General features: G+C 39.6%; 1 protein-coding gene across 7 annotated transcripts in view; it reads left to right on the forward strand.

Moving 5' to 3' along the window:
• Positions 1 to 274: 274 nt before the first annotated feature.
• The window catches only part of DCLK1 (doublecortin like kinase 1), a 329057-nt gene continuing 307845 nt past the window's right edge, over positions 275 to 21486 (forward strand). For all 7 annotated transcript variants that reach the window (XR_013763385.1, XR_013763386.1, XM_079137379.1 and 4 more), the window contains exons 1-2: positions 275 to 590; positions 5324 to 5718. Coding sequence is in view for 5 of the 7 variants with exons in the window: in XM_079137379.1 (XP_078993505.1) it covers positions 5343 to 5718 (376 nt within the window). In the remaining 2 variants the exon portion in view is untranslated. The remainder of the gene's footprint in view (positions 591 to 5323; positions 5719 to 21486) is intronic.

Below are 21486 nucleotides of genomic sequence, written 5' to 3' on the forward strand. Positions count from 1 at the left end.
TCTGGGCCACCTCACCGCTCTGCCCGGCACATCTCTTGGCTCACACCCGTTCCCGTCCACATTCTCTTCTGTCCCCAGGGCCACCATCCCATCTGCAAAGCCTTCTCCAGACAACCACTTCTGGGGAGGTTCGGGGTTCAGTCACGTCAGATGGACTGAGGTCGCTGCATCGGGAGCAGAGCGTGCAGAGGGGGAGGACCCGGGGCGCAGCCGTGGTGGGTGCGCCCTGCCAAGAAGGGCGGGGGAGACGGGGCGCGCGCGGAGGAGGAGAAGGAGGGAGAAGGGAGGGCGTGCGAGCGAGTGAGACACAAGAAAAGGGAGCGCGCCCGCCGCCGCCCTCCTCGGAAGAGAGAGGCTGGAGTGAGGCTGTGCGAAGCGCCGCATTTCAATGAGGACCGGCCAAGGCACATCCCTGCACTAGTGGCCGCAGCCGAGACGCCCTGCTCCCGCAGCTGCTGCCGCCCAGCCCGCACCGACCCCCAGCCCCGCAGCTCCGCAGCCCCGGCCGCGCCCAGCAGGGCAAGGACAGCTCCAGGAGGCAGCCCCAAGCACGGCCACAAAGACCCCCGGCGGCGACTCTCCTCGGACCGGTGCGTGGTTTGCTTTCGCTGGGGAAAGGAGCTGAGGGGAGGGCTGCTCGGGGCGCAGTGCTCTCTCTGCCCGCGCCGCGGGGCGCCCAGGGCCGGGCGGGCGCCCAGTTTGGCGGCAGCCGCCCCGCCCGCGGTTCCTCGAAAGGAGGCTGCCCTGCCCTCGCCAGCCTGGCCCCGGCCGGGGGCCTTGTGTGAGGGCGGCCCCTAGGCTGCTGGCACCTGCCTCTTTTGTCTGGTGCCACCAGGCTTTAAACCCGAAGTCCGGCGAGAACCCCCTCCCGCAGGGTTTTGCTTCGCCTTGTTAGTGGAGACCGAACCTGGTGGAGGAGCTGGGAGAGGTGCTTGTCATTGTCAGGACTGGCTGCGGAAGGAGGACCAAGTCTGTGCTTGGAAGGAGTGGCCGGGCCTGGCCTCTTATTGTGTGTGTTCTTTCCTGTGTGCCCGGGAGGGTGGTGTGGTCTTGTCCTGGGGGTCGATCCATGCGTGGTGGTGGCTGCAGTGTGGATGTTGCAAGTACATTTGCAGGGTCTCAAGTTCCTCTGGGGACAGCGAGGCTACCTCCTATACAAATTAGTACCTGCAGTGCTAAAAGCATGCGGAGAGGAAATGGCATTTTCCTCCTAGTGGGAGCGCACGCACAGTCCCGCATTGCCCCACAAAAGAGACTGCTTTTGAAAACCAGGTTTGTGCGGAATAGGTGCTGGATTTGGCGAGGAAATGCTTGTGGGTGAGAGAGCAATGAAAGGTTTCATTCAAACTGGCTTCCTCGCCGCCGTACCTGTGAATATGTGTCCAGATTACGGTGCACATGCGTTCAGCCGCCACACTGCAGGGTGTTCAGTGAATACATGTCATATCTGTTCCTAAATATATCGCCTTTCAATGGGAGAGGAAAGTAGGGCAGCGTTTAAAGTATGGAATGTCACACCAGTGCGGGTCAGAAGGGATTTTAAGCGAGGTCATGTGTAGGAAAATCATAAAAGATATGTACACACCCTGTACCATCTACATCCATGGTGGTGCACTCACTCAGAAGCTATGTGTGTGCCTTTTATTCCATGTGTATTCCACCTACCCGAATCCTAATCCCCCTGCTAAAATATGCTTTGGGATTCCCAGGGTCAGCATTTATTTAAATGTGATAACATTTATGCCTGATTCTCAATTGGTGTGTGTGTTCGTAAATTTCTGTAACAGGAACTCATGCTCATTCAGAGAATGATGAACACAGATTCCTCAAAATGGTGAGAAATCCCACAAAGAACAATTGAGGATGTTGGCTTCCTGGCAAGGCAATAAATAGTATAGGAAAATCTCTGAGAAGAGTCCTTCTGCAGCCTTCTCCAACTGGTGTCTGTGGTCTCTGTGGCCAAAGCACTGTGGTTACCTTCCTGGTGTCGTGCACATGGTTCATTGGCCCTTGGCCACCCACGGACTATTGCTGTGGGGCTGTGTGTTCTAGCAGGCTTCCCAAGGAGGAAGTGTGACACACTGGAAGCCCCTCGAATCTTCTTTAAGAGCTTCCATGGAGGAAGTGTGACCCACTGGAAACCCCTCGAATCTTCTTTAAGAGCTTTTGGTTCACATGTATCACTACACCGCTGAAAGCTGAGCCAGTGGAGGCTAGGGACAGGGCACCTGTTTTGATGCCTCACATAATTACCAGAATACAAGGGTCTAAAGTGTGGTTTTTGACATTCTTTAAGTGTAGACTCGACAATGATTTCACTTTGAGTGTGGTTTTTTTCTGTTGGCAACATCATTGCCTACTTTTAGGCTCAGCAAATGGAAGCAAGAGATGTTGTCTCATCCCTGCATGGACACATGATCCAGTTTGAGGAAATATGTAAATAAAATCAAGCAAAATAAGCTTTTATCTATTTTATTATTTGTTGTTTCAAGACGGGTCTCATTATGTCTTGAGTTCTTGGGCTGGAGTGATCCTTCTGCCTCAGCCTCCTGCGAGCTGATACTATGGGTGCGTGCTACTGCACCTACCTTAATTTTTTTTTTTTTCCATTTCAGGTTGATCTTAAAAAAAAAAAAAAAAAAAAAAAAAAAAAAGAGGAGTGAAAGTTTTACTCCTAAAGCCTGTTTTCTCTAGAGAATTCAAACAATTACCAGTTGTGGATTGAGAAATGCCCCTCGGAACTGGATTTATACTTTTTCTGATAGTACAGTTGTCATCTTTGACTATATCCCTGCTTGTTTTCTTTTAGTTTATATCAATTTTGAAGGAAACACCTAGGGTTAGAAGAATGACCAATACCTTTAAAAAGGAAATAAAACCCTTCAAAAGTCAACATGGCCTTTATCACTTGCAAAGTGTTTTAGAGCTCAGTGAGGTGGCATGAACACTAGCTGTATCTTCCACCACCAAGACAGACACATCTTTTGGAAGATAGAGAGAGAGGTGGAAGGGGAGGGAAGGGCAAAATAATGGTTGTTATACAACCAGTGCTTCCAGGATTGACTCTTCAGTGGTAAGTGCCTTAAAGTTACCTAACTTCAGAATCAATGAAACCTGTTCATTGTGGAGATAACTGTTTTCATAAAAGTGAAAAATTCATCTATGAATGGTTATTAAGAGGCATGAGGTAGTTTTCATATTTGGAAGGTGAGAATACAATAAACTCATATTCACTCCATGCTGTTTTCCAACCCCAGTCCTCCTGGTGGGGTCTGTGATGTAAACCTGAATGTGTGGAGGCATGAGAGAGCTGGCAGTTACTGCCTCCTCTTTGTGCAGATGAGGTCTTGGTTGGTTAGGTGACATGTGTAAGGGACTGAGCTAGTTAGGAGTAAGGGGCCCTAAACATTTTTTTTTTTTTTTTTTTTTTTTTTTAACATGTGAGCTATGGGTCAGGTTCATCAGCACCAACTTTGGGGTCAGGTTAAATTTACGTTCAAATCCTAACTCCCTCAGTTACAATGTTGGGACCCTGAATAAGTGCCATACCTACCCTGTGGCCTTGAGAACATTAACTATCTTGTTAGATTTCTGTGAGGTTTAGAAAATATTTTTTAGCATATTGTACAACTGGTTGATGAATACTAGTGTCAGTTATATCTTAGACATTCCATAAATATTATTTTCTTTCACTTCATTTATATTGAGTACCAAATTTCTAGCCCTATTTTTTGAGCATGAAATTTTTATCACAATTTTTAATGTAAGTTTTTAAACTGATATGCAACATTTTTACCCATTCTGGATGAATCAGAGGTCAGTTTATTCAGGCTCAGGCAAAGGTCAGAGAGACTTAACCGTACTTTTGGTAAGTTTTGACTGACCTTCAGAAAGTTCACATTGTCCATGTGATAGCAATCGGGAGGTACTTGTAAAGGTCTTGCCTCAAATTTTCCATTTCTCTTGTATTTTATTTCAGTGTGCTTGAGATTGTCATTCATAATTTTGAATTTAAAATTTTTAAATTTTTGAATACTGAAGTTTCCCCACTTTCTAGATTGTCCTGTTTAAAAAATAAATAAATAAAGAATTCCCCTGCAAGGGGCAACACCACTAGACTTTATCAACAGACTTCTTAGCAAGGATGAACGGATGCCACAGGCAGGTTGCTGATAATGAAGCCCCATAGAAAGTGAAATGGGGACTGTGGAGATGCAGGTGTCTTTTTCAGAAGATCATGAAATGAAGATTAGGATTCACCAGCTCTCTCCCTTGCCAGAAAGGGGAGATTCTGATCCTACTACTTCTTTTTATAGGGAGTCAGAAACAGAAAACATTTGACGAATAAAAAATTAATACACACATGCCAGACATTGCTTTATGTACATGAGCTTGTTTAGTAGTCAGTATTAACAGTGAGGAAGGTACTATTCTCATTCCTATCTGTGATTGAAGAAATTGAGGCATAAACAGGTCAAGGTTATACAGCTAAGTCAAGGTCAAGTGTGAATCAACAGCTTGAAGCCCTGATTTCTTCAACCCCAAAGATAGAGCCTTGATTGGAAGGAAGGGCAAAAACCCACAAGTAATTACTTTTTTTCCTTTGTAGACATGCTCCTCCTACTCTTTTTTTTTTTTTTTTAACCCAATTTATCTGAAGTACTAAATGCAAGTAAATGAGTTAAGGTGAATTCACTTCTTCAAATAAGGAATACATGCATATGTTGGAAAGTCTTCCTTAAGTTGGTAGAACCTAGGGACTGATTTAATTTGCTCTCCATCTGGCCATGGGAAACACACTAAACAGAACTCTTACAGTCCAACTGTTAAATGTTGCCTGCCCTCGTTTTTTCCCCGGCCCACCACTTGCCTCTAGCTGTATAATAAGATGAAAGCTTATTTTCTACCTGCTACCAGGATTAGCACACTGGTCTGCAGGGGACCTTAGGCATTGGGCTCAGGCAAACCATCTGTGTTACTTGGAAAAATTTAGGAGAGCATTTTTTGTGCCTCAGTTTCTCTGCCTGTAAATAGGGACAATGATACTTGGAAAGTTTGCTGTGTCTGTTCCAAGCCGGCTGGGTAGTAGGTAGCTGATATCTAGGAGATTAATGAAACTGTGAGTAATAAGCTGTTTCCCCTGGCATTTGCCTCTTCTATTTCTTCCTTGTCCTCCTCCTCTTTCTCTCCCACTCCATGATGGCTCATATTCAATAGATATTATAACAATATTTCCACCCAGCTGCTCTCAAGAGGAACTATTCAAACCATGATCTTAAATAACCTCGGGCTGTGTGTCTGTTTTTGTTTCTGGGGCTCACAGGTTCCACTAGCAGTCCATCATGTCTTTCGGCAGAGACATGGAACTGGAGCACTTCGATGAGAGGGACAAGGCGCAGAGGTACAGCAGAGGGTCGCGGGTGAACGGCCTGCCGAGCCCCACGCACAGCGCCCACTGCAGCTTCTACCGCACCCGCACGCTGCAGACCCTCAGCTCTGAGAAGAAGGCCAAGAAAGTTCGTTTCTATCGAAATGGAGATCGATACTTCAAAGGGATTGTGTATGCCATCTCCCCAGACCGCTTCCGATCTTTTGAGGCCCTCCTGGCTGATTTGACCCGAACTCTGTCGGATAACGTGAATTTGCCCCAGGGAGTGAGAACAATCTACACCATTGATGGGCTCAAGAAGATTTCCAGCCTGGACCAACTGGTGGAAGGTGAGTTCTAAGAAATAACTTCTCAGGGACCCTACAGGTTCCATTTTCAGATTTCCTTGTGCTAGCCTTATTGACCTCTGAGAGGTCACATTATGGTTAGAGGGAGCCTTATGGTTAAGATCCTTATTGTTTCACGTGTTCTAATTTGCAGTGCTGTGGTATAGAAAGAAAAAAATAACCATCATGGGACTATAGTCAGACTCTCCAAAATCACAGGCCAAGGGAAAAGTGTCTAATTGTAGAACATTCTTTATTTCCTTTCTCACACACATACAACATTAACTTTAAAAGTTCATTTTTATATCTTCAGTTGCATAGTTCGTATTCATTTCTAGATGCAAATTGAATTTTTGCTATCCCGATGTCCAAAAGTGCTTGCATAAAAAATGACAAATGGATCATGAAATTTTAGAGTTGAAAGGAGCTTAGCAATCAAACCCTTTAATGTTACCATTGGAGATGGGGGACCAAAAAATTCAAATGACATGTCTGTGGTGGTTACATGGTAAGCTGGTGGTGACCGCTGGACCAAAAAATGAGGTTTTCTGACAACTTTTTCCACTGTGATCCTTCATTTTAAGTTTAAAGGATTATTGTCTTTCTAAGTATTTGAGAATATGAAGGAATTGATCTGCTCAGATTATTTTTAAGTGCAATTTAGATTAACAGTAATTATCTGTTTTAGACATTTAATGTGAAGATAGAACTGTTTGGATTCACAGATGAGGCCTGACAGCTTGTGGGAGAAGAATAGATTGCTCACTCTGGGTTATGTGTGCCTTAAGATCAACTCTGTTTGGACAAGGCATAAAGTTTCTCATTGCCTTAGAAGTCATAGTCAAATTAAAATATTATGAAGAGAAAAAAATCAGGATTAAATGTATACTAAGTTGTAAGTAAAGATAGTGGATTTCCTTTGGAGAGCAGGTTTTTCTGAGATTGAAGACTTAAGCTTTTGATGAAGCAGATAGCACAAGAAACCTGGGAAAGGAAGGTAGGACCAAGTGTTGGAAGAGCTTGGTGTCATCTCAGTTCATCTTTGTTCCAACAGTATTTTCTCAGGTCCCATTGTCCAACTGGGTCATGGAGGGATGTCCCACAACCCCTCGCCTTCTTAAGCAGGTAGCAGGAAACCTCCCTGTCAATCACTTTGGACTTGGGGTTGCTGCACTGGCAGACCCTCTTGTAGCCAGAGTTGGTATGTGAACCAAAGCTGAGGACTCTCCCCTTTTCCTTCTCTTGATCTCTTGGGAGGAATGCCATTCTGGTCACAGTATGACTGGACTTGAGCGGGTGTGGAGGAGCCTGGACTTGGTGTGTTTATTTTGTGAGAATTCACATCTCTTCAGTGACTTGTCACCCTGCCAAGATGCCTGTAGACTTGGCCTCCTTCCTTCTATTCAGAGGCTGGAACTTCCAGTAAATTAAAGGGGAAGAATGAACATGAAGTCTTTCTGAGTCAACTTCGTTTTTTTTGTGTGTGCCCTGTCCTTTGCATGACCTTGGAAAACACAAGGATGAATAAAACATTTGGTGGTATATTCCAAGAGATCTGGACAAAGATCAGATGCAAAGTCAGGTGCATGATCAGCCACCAAGCCATCCCTTTGAGGGCTGATGATATTATAGGGAGAATATGCCAAGATTTCAAAGCACATCCTAAGATAGCTGGAGGATTGATGCATCATGGTGTTCTAGAATCATCTAAGAGAGCAGGGGCATTTCAGATTCTCACCCAGAATTGATCTTTACTGAGAAGTGACCAGAGATGTTCCTATGACTTCCATCTTCCAAGGAAAGGGTATCTGAAGTGACTGATGACAGTATTCCCTTCACATTTGGGGACCAGCAAAATCATGGCATACTTGCCACCATCTTTTTCTTTTTTGTCTTTTTTTACCACAATATAATATGTGCACTGAAATATTACTGTGTTGATAAAGATGATGATGGTTCACTGATACTGAGCATGTGTGAGGCAATTACTTATATATGGGAATGCATGTACTCGTGTTGGAGTTACTTGTGTGGGAATACATGTACTTCTCATAATGATCCCTGGAGGTATATGCTGTTGATATCTATATAACACATTATGTAGGTTCAGTGTGGTTCAGTACTCTGCTCAGAGTCAAAGGAAGAAATGGTAGGATTAGGATTTGAACACAGGAATGCTGGTGCCAGAAGGGGGCTTTATAACTCACTACAATGAAGTGGGCTATGAATTCAACTCCTATTGAGGGTACTGTTGTGTTCACTTTAATGCAGTGGATTATTTTTTGATATAGTGGAATAGAAGACAATTAGTGGGAAGTTAACTGTAAACTCTAAGTTGTTCCCATTGACTTTAGTGGTGTTTAAATGAATTATTACTGTGTTAACTACTTCTTGAAAATAAGTGTTTTATTCTTGACTTAATTCCAGAAATGAAATATGCTTCTCTAAAAAAACACTTTCATCTTTTTCTTTGTCCCTGTAAAACCTTTTCTCCTACTCAGTATGAAGTAACTGCAGATGGAATTTTCTTATGTTTAAAAATTTTAAATTACCTTTTTTTTTTTTTCTGACTGAATGAATGGTAACTTCAACAGGGTGTGAGCTCACATACTGGCTGCATTTATTTTTTGAATTTTCAGTTTAAACAGATTTTTTTTTTCTAATTCATACCACTGACGATTAACATGCAGCTGCACTTAGTGTTTAAATAGCTAGAAATTCATTTAGATTTGCTTCTTTGTCAATTACATTTTTGCTTAGTCTGTTAAATCCAAGCCGTTGCTTCATATTCATCATTAGAGCCATATATCTCACTTTACATACTAATTCTATGTAAACGTCAATGCATGTTATTAGCTTTTCATTTCCCCTTCCAACATGATGATGTTTGAGTTTTAAATTAAATCCTTTTAGTGGGTGCAATGACAAGGGTATTTGGCTTGTAATTGTTCTTTTTTTTTTTAAATTTGTTCTTTCTCACTTGATCTCAGACTAAAAATTCTGAGTTACAGTGACATATGTGAGTTTCCTTATTTATAACATCCTCATGGTCACTTTCACTGTTTTATTATTATATACTGATTATTATGCATAAGTATGGTTTAAGCACATTGACAGAGCTGGTTCTGAGGCCAAATTATATAATGCATGAGTAGGCATATGTGTGTGTGCATGTATGATTTTATGTGTTCACATGTGCATAAATGTGTGCACATACTGAAGTGTATACCAAAGGTGACTTTTTAAATTGTTTGCTTTCAAAATGGGCTTAATGTGTTTAAAAAAAAAACCTTGATGCTTAATGAGGAAAGTTGAGCTGCAGGCCTATTTCTGTATGTGACTCACCTTGAGACGTGGCCTCATTTCCCCCAACTTTGTACCTTTTATTTTCTACTGTACTTATGTACCTGTTGTGGATAAAGGAAGGCATAACACTGAAACCCTTTGAACTCTTAGGAGAAAGATGTAATGTAAATCCTGAGCGTTGAAAGATTGACCGATTTTTCCTTCTTTTAGCATCTTCTGTGTATGTAGGTGTGAGAAGGCCAGAGCATTTCCTTATAAGGATGAAAACTATACACATATGTCATCTTCTGGATATAAATAAGTTAGTTTATTCATCCGATTTGCAGTATTATAAGTGAGTCAAGTGCCTCTTCCTCCTGGTTTTCACCATGCGTTGGTTCCTTACCAGCCCTTCCATGGGCATTTCCTGACTCTGGAGCTGTGGCATAAAAGGCGTTGTCTGAGTCTCTGTCAGAATTCATTTCTTGGGAAAAAATTAACACTTCACCCCAGCGTTAGGGAATCTCTCTCCCGACTTCTGGATTGCCTGTTTTTTGGGGGGCCGTGGGAGTACCGGGGATTGAACCCAGGGGCACTTGACCACTGAGCTACATCCCCAGCCCTTTTTGGTCTTTTATTTAGAGACAGGGTCTCACTGAGATGCTTAGTGCCTCACTATTGCCGAGTATGGCTTTGAACTCATGATCCTCTTGCCTCAGCCTCCTAAGCCACTGGGATTACAGATGTGCGCCACAGATCCTGGCTGGATTGCCTGTCTTTCTTGGCAATTTTCTTAAGAAAATTCCTCTATTACTCCACTTTATCTTACTGCTGATTTCCTTCAGGCCTCCTCCTACTGTATTAAAGTTTTTTAAATTAATTTTTGAATAGATATAAAGCACGATCTCCCTAAAAATTCCCAGAGGCAACCAGTTTGCCATTTGTTTTTTAAAAAATTTTATTACCCTCTCATGCATACCAGTACATGTCCACAAGATAATTTAGCTCGAAGTTCTGTATCTTACTGTGTGTACTTGAAGCTATAATCTCGGAGACTTTTCATATCAGTATATCTAGAACTATTGACTCCATAATACTCCTTTATGCAAATGTACCATAATTTATTTAATTGGTCTTCCTTTCTTGGTCTTTTAGGATGTGTCCAACCCTTTATTATTACAAATAATTTTGCAGTGAATAACCTTGGATATATGTTTTCCATTCATGTAGGTGAATAGTTAAGATAAATTACTAGAAGTAATATTGTTGGATAGAGAAGTACCAGCATTAAACTTTAAAGAACTATTGCAAAACTGCTCTCCATGAGAGGTAATTCCAGTTTGCACTCTGATCAGTAATATATGACAGTGGCTGGTTCTCCACCTTCAACAAGATGGTGTGTTATCAAATGTTTGGCCATTTGTCAACCTATTAAGAAAAGAAAAACATTTATTTCATTATAGTTTTAATTTTCATCTTTTTGTGTGTTTAAAAGGCTTTGCATTTCTGTTTTAAATTTGTAGGTGGATATAATACCTTTATGTCATTTATTTCTATGTAGTGCTGAGTATCCAACCAGTGCCTCACATGTGTTAGCAAGTGCTCTACCACTGAGCTAAAACTCCAGACCATGTATTCCTTTTTATATGCATTATTTCTCCATAGCTCTTTACCACTTTTTTCCACCACATCAGGGTCTTTTTTCTTGACTTGTAGGATTTTTTTCTTTTAAAGATAGAAGTCCTTTATGATAATAATTGAAAACTTTTTTTTTCAAATTGCCCCTAATGACTATCATGTTTTTTGCCATGTAGATTTACAGATATTTTATATAATCAGGTATATCAGTCTTTTCATTTATGGCCTTTATTTTCATGCCTGTAGGGCCCTTTTAACCAGAGGTCATGAAGCCATTTTTTCTCCTTTTCATATGTTATTTTTATGTTTTCATTAAAAATATTTTAATGGAAATCATATTTGTATAATATATGAGGTAGGGATTCAGTTCTATATTATTTTTCCCAGGGAATATGCTTCATTTCTTTAATATATTTTTTGAAATTAATTTGAACTTATAGAAAATTTGTAAAAATTAGGAATTTTCTATATTCCCTTCACCCAGCTTCCATAATGGAATATCTTGCAAAACCTTGGACCCTGAGCAAAACTAATGTACAGCAACTAAACTACAGGTTTTTTGACTTTCATTCGTTTCCCCAATGATGTTCTTTTTGATGTTGTTGCTTTTCCAGAATCATATATCACATTTAGTTGTAATTTCTCCATCATTTCCTCCAAGTTCTGACAGTTCTTCATTTTTTCCTTCTCTTTAATGACGTTGACTATTTTGAAGAATACCTGTCAGTTATGTTGTAGACTGTCCCTCAATTTGGGTTTGTCTGACGGTTAGATTGGTGTTACGCATTTTTGGTAAGAATTCCACAGAAGTGATATTGTGTCCTCCTCAGTGCATCATTTCAAGGGGTACATGATGTCTCTAGGTCTTATGACCAGTTACCCCAGAACAGTTGGTTAAGGGGTATTGCCAAGTATCTTCTCTCTCAAGTTATTGTATTAAGTCAACTTTTTGTCACTGTGACAAATACTTGGGAAAAACAACTTAAAGGAAGATAGCTTTGTTTCTGCTCACCGTTTCAGGGGTTTCAGTCCACAGTCAGGTGGCTGCAAGGTAGAACCATCACGGCAGAAGGTTGTGGTGGAGGAAAGCTGCTCATATCACTGCAGGGGTACAGCAGAGAAAGAGAATGGGCTTGGGAACAAGAACTACCCTTCCGAGGCATGCTTCCAGTGATCTACTTCCTCCACCTCCTCGAGTTTCCACCTCCTCTCACCAATGTCATCCAATTATTAATCCATCAATAGATTAATCAACTGATGAGGTTATAGACCCCATGATCCAGTTACTTGCCCAAATCCTACTGGTGTACGTTGCTGCACTGGGGAACAAACGTTCACCTTCGATGCTTGGGTCTTCATGGGGGATATTTCATGTCCAAACTGAAACATTACTATTTCACCCTTCGTGATTAATAAATATTTTGGGGAGAAACTTTGAGTCTATGTAAATGTCTTATTTTTCCTGAGTTTTTGGTTATGAATTTTGGCCTTTGTTGATGGATCTTGCCCGTGGGACTTACTGCGCTAGTGTTCTGTTGGTGATTCTCTAGTTCCTTCTTATTTGCTACATTTTTACACATGGTGTCCTCCACTTTTCTGTCTTTGGATCACCTTCTGTGATCTCATTAGCTCCTGTTATTTTGGCCCATCTTTTCAGGCCTATTTCTCTCCCTAATCTCTTTTTTGCACTCCAACCACCTGGATGTATTCAACTGAGTCTAATCCTTATTACTTTCAAACTCACAATGTATAAAATGTGAACTCATTTTCCCCAATTAGGTAAAATATATTTTTCTCTCATATTTCAAATCTTATTCAATGTGTCATCACCTGTTAAGTCCTAATGCTTGTGACTTGCCCCTGCCCCTGATACACACCAAATTCACATGTTGAGACCTAAGCACCGAAGTGATAGTGTTAAGAAGTGGGACTTTTTGGTGATTAGTTCACGAGAGTGGAACTCTCATTAACAGGATTATTTGCCTTATAAAAGGGGTCTCAGAGAACTGCCTTAGGCTTCCCTTATGTGAGGACACAACAAGAAGATGCCACCTTCAAAGAATGGGCTTTGACTAGTGCCAGATCCACTCAGTGCCTTGATCTTGGACTTCCCAGTCTCAGGAACTAGGAGAGATAAATGCTTATTGTTCATAAGCCACCCAATCTAAGACATTTTTATATAGCAGCCTGAATGAACTAAGACATGCCTAAATTAACACATCTAAATTTATATCTCCTTCTCTTAACTTTCAAATTCAAACTGCCAAAAAATCCTACAGATTCTGTTTGAGAGTTTTCTTCAATTTATTTTATCCTCCCTAACACCATTATTATAGCTTCCAAGGCCCCATAATTGTTTAATGATAGAGTGACCCTTTCTTTGACTGAAAGGGTGATACATTTTTCTACAGTGAGCATTAGAGAAATTGGAAAAAGGCAAAAATGTTTAAAAAATTAAATATTAACTCTGGACTAAATATTAAATATTAAGTATTTTCCTACTGGACTCTTATTTCTTTCTTGTGCTGTTCTAATAGGGTCTTAAGCTAAAAATACATAGTTTAGTTGTCTTTCCTTTAGAATATGTTCATATTCACCCATGCTTTTCTATTCCTCTTATAGTTTGTCTCAGGTTATCTCCTTTCAGATTTACACGAGTCACATAAGTAGTCTTCAATCCGGATTTCTTGTCTGTAAGTCTGGCCACAGATAGATTACTTTGTGTTGCACCTTTGCTTAATAATGGCTCTTCTCTGTTCTTCTAGAATGTAGCCCACAGTCTTTAATGTGCTTCTCTCAGCAATTCCATTGCTGCCCTCCTATCTGACCTTGTGTCATATAAACCATTGGTATACACAGCACTGCAGGCTGCAGCTCAGCTGTTCTCTTTTCTTGTGTTCTCTCTTCTCTGGGCTTCTCTTCTCCCCTGCCTTAGTGTAAGATGGGTACCCTCCTTTGATCATGGTTAAGAGCATTGTGGTTTAAGAGCGCAGGCTCTGGAGTTGGACCACCTATATTTGAATCTTGGCTCCACTTTTACTGGCTATATGACCTTTGACAACACCCAGGTCATTGTGCCTCAGTGGGCACATTGTGCTCCTTGATAAGAGGTATCTTAGTACTTGGTTGATGAGGCTTTGGTGAGATGGTTTGGGTTAGAACATGATCTGCTACATGGCAGACGTTCAAATAACCTTTTCTACCAGCAGCTCCTCCATGTTCATCCTCTTGGCCTACAGGCATACACATCTCCCACAATCTAAACAATTCTTGCCTTGATCTTGCTGACCTCTCAAACCCAAGGTTCTTCCACAATAAAATAAAAATATGTATTTTCTGTCTCTACCTCCTCAATTGTCAATCCTACTTCAACCACCCCACTAGGATCATTACATTATGATGTATTTATTTATTTTATATCCAAGCCTCTGGAAGTGAGGGAGCCATTGGAGTCCCCACAGCCTAGCATGATAGTTGTAAGTTGTTATGGTTTGGATATGAGGTATCCCTTCAAAAGCTCCTGTCAATCCCGGAATAGACATAAACTGACTAGATATGAGAACGGTAGCCAAACTGGTCCATCCTAGTTTGAATGAACTGATTGGGTGATAACTGTAGGCTGGTAGGCATGACTAGAGGAGGTGGGTCCCTGGGTGCATGCCCTGGAAGGGTTCATCTTCCCGGAACCACCCTGTCCCTTCCCCAACCTCTCTCTCCTTCCTGACCCCACCATGAGCTGACCAGTTTTCCTCCTCTGGGTCCTTCTACCATGATGTGCTGCCTCACATTGGACCCACAGCAGTGTAGTTGGCTGTCTGTGGACTGAGACCTCTGAGTGAGCCCCATCAAAACTTTTCATCCTCTAGGTTGTTCTTATTGGGTATTTTGGTCACAGTAATGCTAAAGCTAACCAAAACACAGTGTCTAATAAATATCACTGGAAGAAAAAGGAAAGAGCATGAATGGATAATACAATGAATGAAAACAATTGAGCAGTACTATTCTACTGAAGTATCCATTACAAGGCCATGTGTGACCTACTTGCCCAGCCAGTGACCTTTTAGGAATCTTTATCTTCTTCACTACTGTCCCTGGGGCATTGGATACTGATGTCTGGATCTCCCTGAGTCCCACATTCATACATTCACAGTCACACACTTGCTGTTCCAAGCACTTGATTTCTGTCAGTTCCCTTCAGTGTTTTGTCCTTCCAGGCACTCTTTAAACAGTGCTCTTACCCTGGATTTCAGCTTTTCCAACGGGGTATGGGCATTTTCCCTGAGCATTTTCTTCAGTTACTATGGTTATAGTTGCCACATCCATCTCTTTTCCAAACTCCAGAACTGTATTTTTTACTGTTTGCTGGAAACTCTAACTGCTGTTTCTTAAGTACTTCAAATTCAATTTAAAGCTGGTGGTGAGGATTACCAGGTAAAATTACAGTCAGATTAATTTGCATGCTTAGCACCTAATCCAAAACCTATTCCCCTTCTTATTTCATCCACTGTGGTATATGCAAAGTAGGCCAAAAGAGAAGTTTCAGGGTGGTCATTGACACACATTCTCTTGGGGCTCCATATCCAATCAATTTGCCAATTCTACTGATTGTACCTGCTAATTACACCTCATAGTATCCACTCCTCTCCAACCTTAGTGTACATATGCAAAGTCCATTCTCCATCTCCTCTCCTTGTCTATTCTAAAGATTGTATCTTGACTTTCATCCCCTATAGCCCACCTTTCTTTGGCCTTTCCTTTACACTGTAGCCTGGGTATACCATAACACCCCCCCCCCCCACACACACACACACCGGAAACAACTCTAGTGACTACTTCAGTCTTATCCAACTTGCTTGTTTAAGGAAACAATTTTATTTTATTTTCTGAGGAAAACATGTTACTATGTCTTCACTGTCCTGGAAAAACAACATCTGAATTGCTCTCCTCTCTCTTTTTTACCAATGGAAATCATACCCTTGCTTCCAAGGTTGGCATGAGTCCCATCTTCTCTTTGAAAGTATGGTGGGAAATGGAAAGTGACTTCTTTCTCCTCCGAATTAGGATTAGCACTCAGTACGTGCTGCCTTGTGGTGGAATCCTTCCTTATACATGTCTTGCTTTCTAAGTTCTTGAGGACAGGCTGATGGTTTAAGTTTCTTTCACTTCCCAGAGTGACTAATTCTGGTCTTGCACTTACTGTGGACAATTTAGGAGGTTGTTAATGCTGTATATACTTGTAATTCTGTTATTTTGCTGTTTTGTCATTTTCTTAGGAGAAATTCTTAGCAATGAGATTATGGGTCGAAGATACCAATATTTTCATGGCTCCAAATACAGTTTGTCATGTTGCTTCCAAAAGGGTTCTTATCAATTTAATGTCTCTAATGATTTATTATATCTACTTTGTTTTGTTTTTGTCCTTCTCCATATATTTTAGAACCTTGTATTTTTGTAAATTATAAGTTTTACAATTATATTAAGCCATTGATGTATTATAGATCCTCAGTTTTCCCTTTTTAATTTTATTTTCTCTACTTTTTAAATATATTAGTTTTACATTTCAAAAAAATCATATATCACAATTTTTTCCTTTACAATGTTTTTCTGATGTCTTGAATTAGAGATATTGACATTTTCCCACAGGTCTGACATAGCATCCACATTTATTTTCTGTAAGTTTATTTTTATATACCATTATATTATGAAAAACTTCTGTGGAAGAATAACCCGTAAGTGCCTTTGGGGAATCTTTTTCCTTTGCCTTTTATAGCACCATGAAAATCATCTCCTTAAACTGGTGCCTTCCAGGTAGATATGAAATGTTGCTGTGCATATCTGAGTTGGCTCATAAAATGTCATGTCCAGGAGGCATGTTATAATATTTTATTCTGTAAAAAATCCTTTATGTAATTAAATTCAGTTTGCTTTCTAAAGTTTCAGTGTATGAGTTCTAAATTTTGCCATCACTCACAAAGTGAAATTTAATCACCAGAGTTTTCTATAAGAAAATTTATATTCTAGGAAAATGAAATATATTGCAGATATTCCACACTTAAGATACTTTTGAACATGCCACATTTTAGACTTAAAAGAATTTTAAAGGCACCAACTTTTGGTAATAGGAAGGATGGGAACGAGGTCATTTTCAGACTGATGCCAAGTAATGTCAGAACTAGAATTTATGAGTCATAGCTCTTAACCACTGAAAAACTCCAGCATTATGGGGAAATGGGACAAACTTCTAGAATCCCCCAGTATGGGGTGCTGTGAAGGAACACCTTCATAGCTGTGCTCTAGGCCTGGTCAACCAGAGAACTAGTGTCTCATTACCAAAAGTTTTCAATGGTGCATAGAGAACTTATTTAAAGTGAAATATTATAGTTTCAAAATGGGAGCTAGGACTGGGGTTGTGGCTCAGTGGTAGAGCACTTGCCCAGCACGTGTGAGGTTCTGGGTTTGATTCTCAGCATGGCATATAAACAAATTAAATAAAGGTCCATTGACAACTAAAAACAATATATATATATATATATATAATATATAGATATAGATATAGATATATATCTATATCTATCTATCTATATATTATATATATATATATATTTTACAAATGAGAGCTAATGGCAAAATAGAATTATCGTTGTAGGAGCTGGGCACAGTGGTGCATGCCCATAATCCCAGCAGCTCAGGAGGCTGAGGCAGGAGAATCTCGAGTTCAAAGCCAGTCTCAGCAAAAGCAAGGCCCTAGGCAACTCAGTGAGACCCTGTCTCTAAATAAAATACAAAATAGGGCTGGAGATGTGGCTCAGTGTGTAAGTACCCCTGAGTTCAATACCTGGTACCCCCCCCCCCCCAGAAAAAAATTAACTTTGTTAGTTTTTTATAATAAACTTTATTAGAGCAAATTTATTCTAATACTTTGAAAAACAATGGTAAATAGAATAACTTTAAAATTCGTAGGTGAACTTTGTAAAAAACAAACAAAACTATAGATTCATTATTTTAAATATAATCTAATCTACTTACAGAAATTATTTTTTTCCTTGAACTTCCTGAAAATACCTAAATTTCTCAGGGAAGAAATCACTGTTTTTTGACATTTTAGAGGGTATTAGTTGGATTCAAGCATAATTTCATGCTTTATTTCTTTACCTTTTTGTCCTTATCATTTTCTTTATCTCTCTTTTTGCATAGAAGCAAATATTAACTTTGGACCTTTGTAAATGCTACCACAGTTTTGGCAGATGCTGCTTCTGCTGTCCTTGTCATTTGTTGGGGTGGCTTCAACTCCCAGAGTATTACATTTCAAGTGGAGGATCAGTCTTATCACAGAATTTTTTTTGCCTTGACAAACTAAAATGGAACTGGCAGTATTACAGGCACGGTGGCATTGCATCTGCAGTCCCAGCTATGCAGGAGACTGAGGCAAGAGGATCATTTGTGTCCAGGATTCAAGGCCAACCTGAGCAATATGGGGAGATCATATCTTAAAACAAACAAACCCAAACTGGCCATGTGAAAACCAACCAGTTTTGTAATTTCCAGTAAATTTTTATAATATTTCCTTTAAACCATCTAAGATCTTTGCAATTTGCCATCCTTGTTTAAATTCACCTATAGAAAGTAATGGAAGACTTTTAAAGCAAATTTTGGGCTATTTTGACCAAATACACCTTGGTTTTTTAGATACATTCACTTTTATTTTATTGTTGCAATAGAAGTTAGGTCAAGACTTTGTGGTGGCTTAGTATATACAAGAGGGAGTATGATACGGTAATTTTGTCTTATTTTATACTTTTTAAATAGCTCTTACACATACCTCATGTTGAAACTTGAATGCAACCTACAGATCTCTAACAAGATTATAATTTATCTTTTAACCCTTGGTCTCACTAAGTAAGAGATTAAACACTGACTATCCAAAGCTATGTGACCAAACCAAGACTATACATTCTTCCCATGCAGAATAATCATATTTTGTCATTTACAATTACACGTATATTAGCACTTTACATTTATCCCTCAGTATCTGTGGGTTCCATGTCCATGAAAATTTGGATTGAAAATATTGTTTGAAAAAATTACATCTGTACTGAAGAAATACGGACTGTTGTTTCTTATTATTATTCCCTAAACAATACAGCTTAACAACTACTTACGTAGCATTTACATTGTAATAGGTATTATAACTCATCTAGAAATGACTTAAAATGTATGAGTAGGTTCTATGCAAGTACTATACCATTTTATATAAGGGACTTGTCTTCAGATTTCAGTATCCTCAGGGAATCCTGAAACAAATTTCCTATGGATATTGAGGGGAGGAAGCTTCTTTTCTTTTGGTACTAGGGGTTGAACCCAGGGGCACTTAACCACCAAGCCATATCCCCCAACCCTTTTAAAATATTTTATTCAGAGACAGGGTCTTGCTAAGATATTTAGGGCCTCACTAAGTTGCTGAGGCTGGCTTTGAACTCACTATCCTGCCTCAGCCTCCTGAGTTGCTGGAATTACAGGAGTGTGCCACCACGCTTGGCTTGAAAAGCTCTTTTTAAAAAATAAAAATAGAATCAGAAAATACCACCAACTTTAACATAAATGAGTTAAGGCAGAGACCACATCTTCAGTCGGAGAGAGAAGTTCAGAATTACAGTTAAGGTAAAAGTCAAAATGTGGAGCCAAATAGTTTAATTGTAAGGTTGTCTGCATGATCAATGGACACGATCCATGCTAGCTTTTCCTGAAATTCTTAATAGTGGAGTAAACTCTAAATGACTGAGCACCATGTAGTGTGTGATCTTCAATCTGATGGAAGCTCCTCCTCCTTTAGCACATCATCATTCTTTATTGAATCCCCACATCCTTCTCCATGATTCCCATTCTCATCTTTTAATGTGGTAGTGAAGGCAGCGGACCTCACAGTTACCCTACAGATTAAACATTCATTAATTTTGTTTTTTGCTGCTTGAGCCCACCATTCACAATACTATCTCAAGTGGCTCTGGAGACTTTTTCAGTGTGCTTTATCTAAGAAGATGTAAAAAATGTGATTGTTTTCCCTCAACCAGTCCATTCAATATCGTTATATTCTTGAAACTCCTCCCTCTTCTAACTCGATTTTTCCTAAAGTTTTCTTTGTTGAAGTGTGAACTCCTGTATGCTTTTAGCTATTAACTTAGTGTATAAACTTACAAATAATCATTCAATTGCATGGCTTCAGTTAGCACAGAACTGGGACAAAGGCTGCCTGATCCAGGTAAGCTATGGGCTGTGTCCTTTTTGGGAGGAATATTTAAGATGTTCTCATTGAGGTGGATCCAGTGTGATGTCCACTGGTAACTATGTTTAGAAACAATTAGTACCTAATAACATAAGACCTGCTTATAATATTTAGTAATTTAATTTTTAATTTTCCTTTCATGCTTATGCACAATTAGGGTAATGCCACTTCAGGTCATTCTCACTTGTATTGCAATGTGTGGTTGAAGTCACTTGGATCATAAATTTTTTTCTTTCCGTGCTGGAGATTGAACCCAGGGCCTTGTGCATGCTAGGCAAGTGCCTTGCCACTGAGCTATATTCCCATTCCCTCTAATTGGACCTTCATAAAAACCCAGAAGGTTTCATTTTACAGACAAAATTCTACCCAGACATCTAGGGACTTGTCCAAGGTCACATGCTTGGAGAGGCCATGTCTTGAACTAAAATTTCCAATTCCTTCTTTTCCACTTTCACACTTACGATCCCCTTCCAATGAGCATTCAAAAATACCACTGTAATAATACCTTCATATGTATTTTTGCTGTCTACTTAAATGCTGAGAAAAACAGTTGGGATAAGTCATGTTCTGCCAGATGTTGGGGGTTGGTTAAACTTGTACTATTTTGTACAATTTCTAGTGAGGCTTAATATATATTTAATACATTAGAGTGAATTTTTTTTAAAAAATTTGCAAAATAAATGTTTGCTAATGTGTAGCTGGCCTTTCTTATTTTTGAAATGCTGGTTCTGTTATTTTTATGTGGATTCTTAATTCTGTGGCCCTGCATGCTTGCACCATTAATTTAAAAATAGGGCAAGGATTTAGATAAAAGTAAATGGGTTGTGTTAGATGAGGTCTAGGTCACTTTACTTGCAATTATGTAGGTTTTTAAGCATTTTTCCTGGTTATAAAGACATTAACACATAAAAAATCCGTTATAAAATCTTCAATTGCAAAATGCTTTTACCTAACTTTATGAAATCTATATTTAGAATCAGTCATTTCTTGGTACATACGTTAGTTTCTTTTGTGTGTTATCCATATCCTAACAGACTATTTTCATGAAAAGATTCTGTTAGAATCATTTTATTTTTTTAAATTAAAAAATGTTAAGGAGTCATTTTAAATACAAATTTAACTTTTTACTGTAGAGTCAGTTTAGGAAGCTACAGTTTGTAGGTTAAACATTCTCTAAACCTTTTTACCTATCACCAAATATGAATTCTTACTAGTGTATGTGGTTAACATGGTCAGCACTAATTAGATAGCCAAAGAGGAAAGGGGGATTATTTTTTATTTTGCTTTTTACTTGACTGTGGAGTGTTATAGCATATACTCTCAACACATTTATAAATTCAAAACTATTTTAAGTAGATGTGTTATGTTCAGTTTTTAGATTTTAAATTGTCTCAGGTAGCAAGATACCTCTGATTTTGAAGTTTTCTACAAATTTTATGCCCCTAATAAGTCCCAGAGAATATTTGTTATTTTGAATTCAATTTCATACCTTCTGGACTGATTGAAACATAACAATATTTCTGTCACTAACTCCAAGACCAAGAAAAAGATGCCTATCTGTTGCTGAC

Source organism: Sciurus vulgaris (assembly GCF_902686455.1).
Source record: "Sciurus vulgaris genome assembly, chromosome: 4".
NCBI lineage: Eukaryota > Metazoa > Chordata > Mammalia > Rodentia > Sciuridae > Sciurus > Sciurus vulgaris.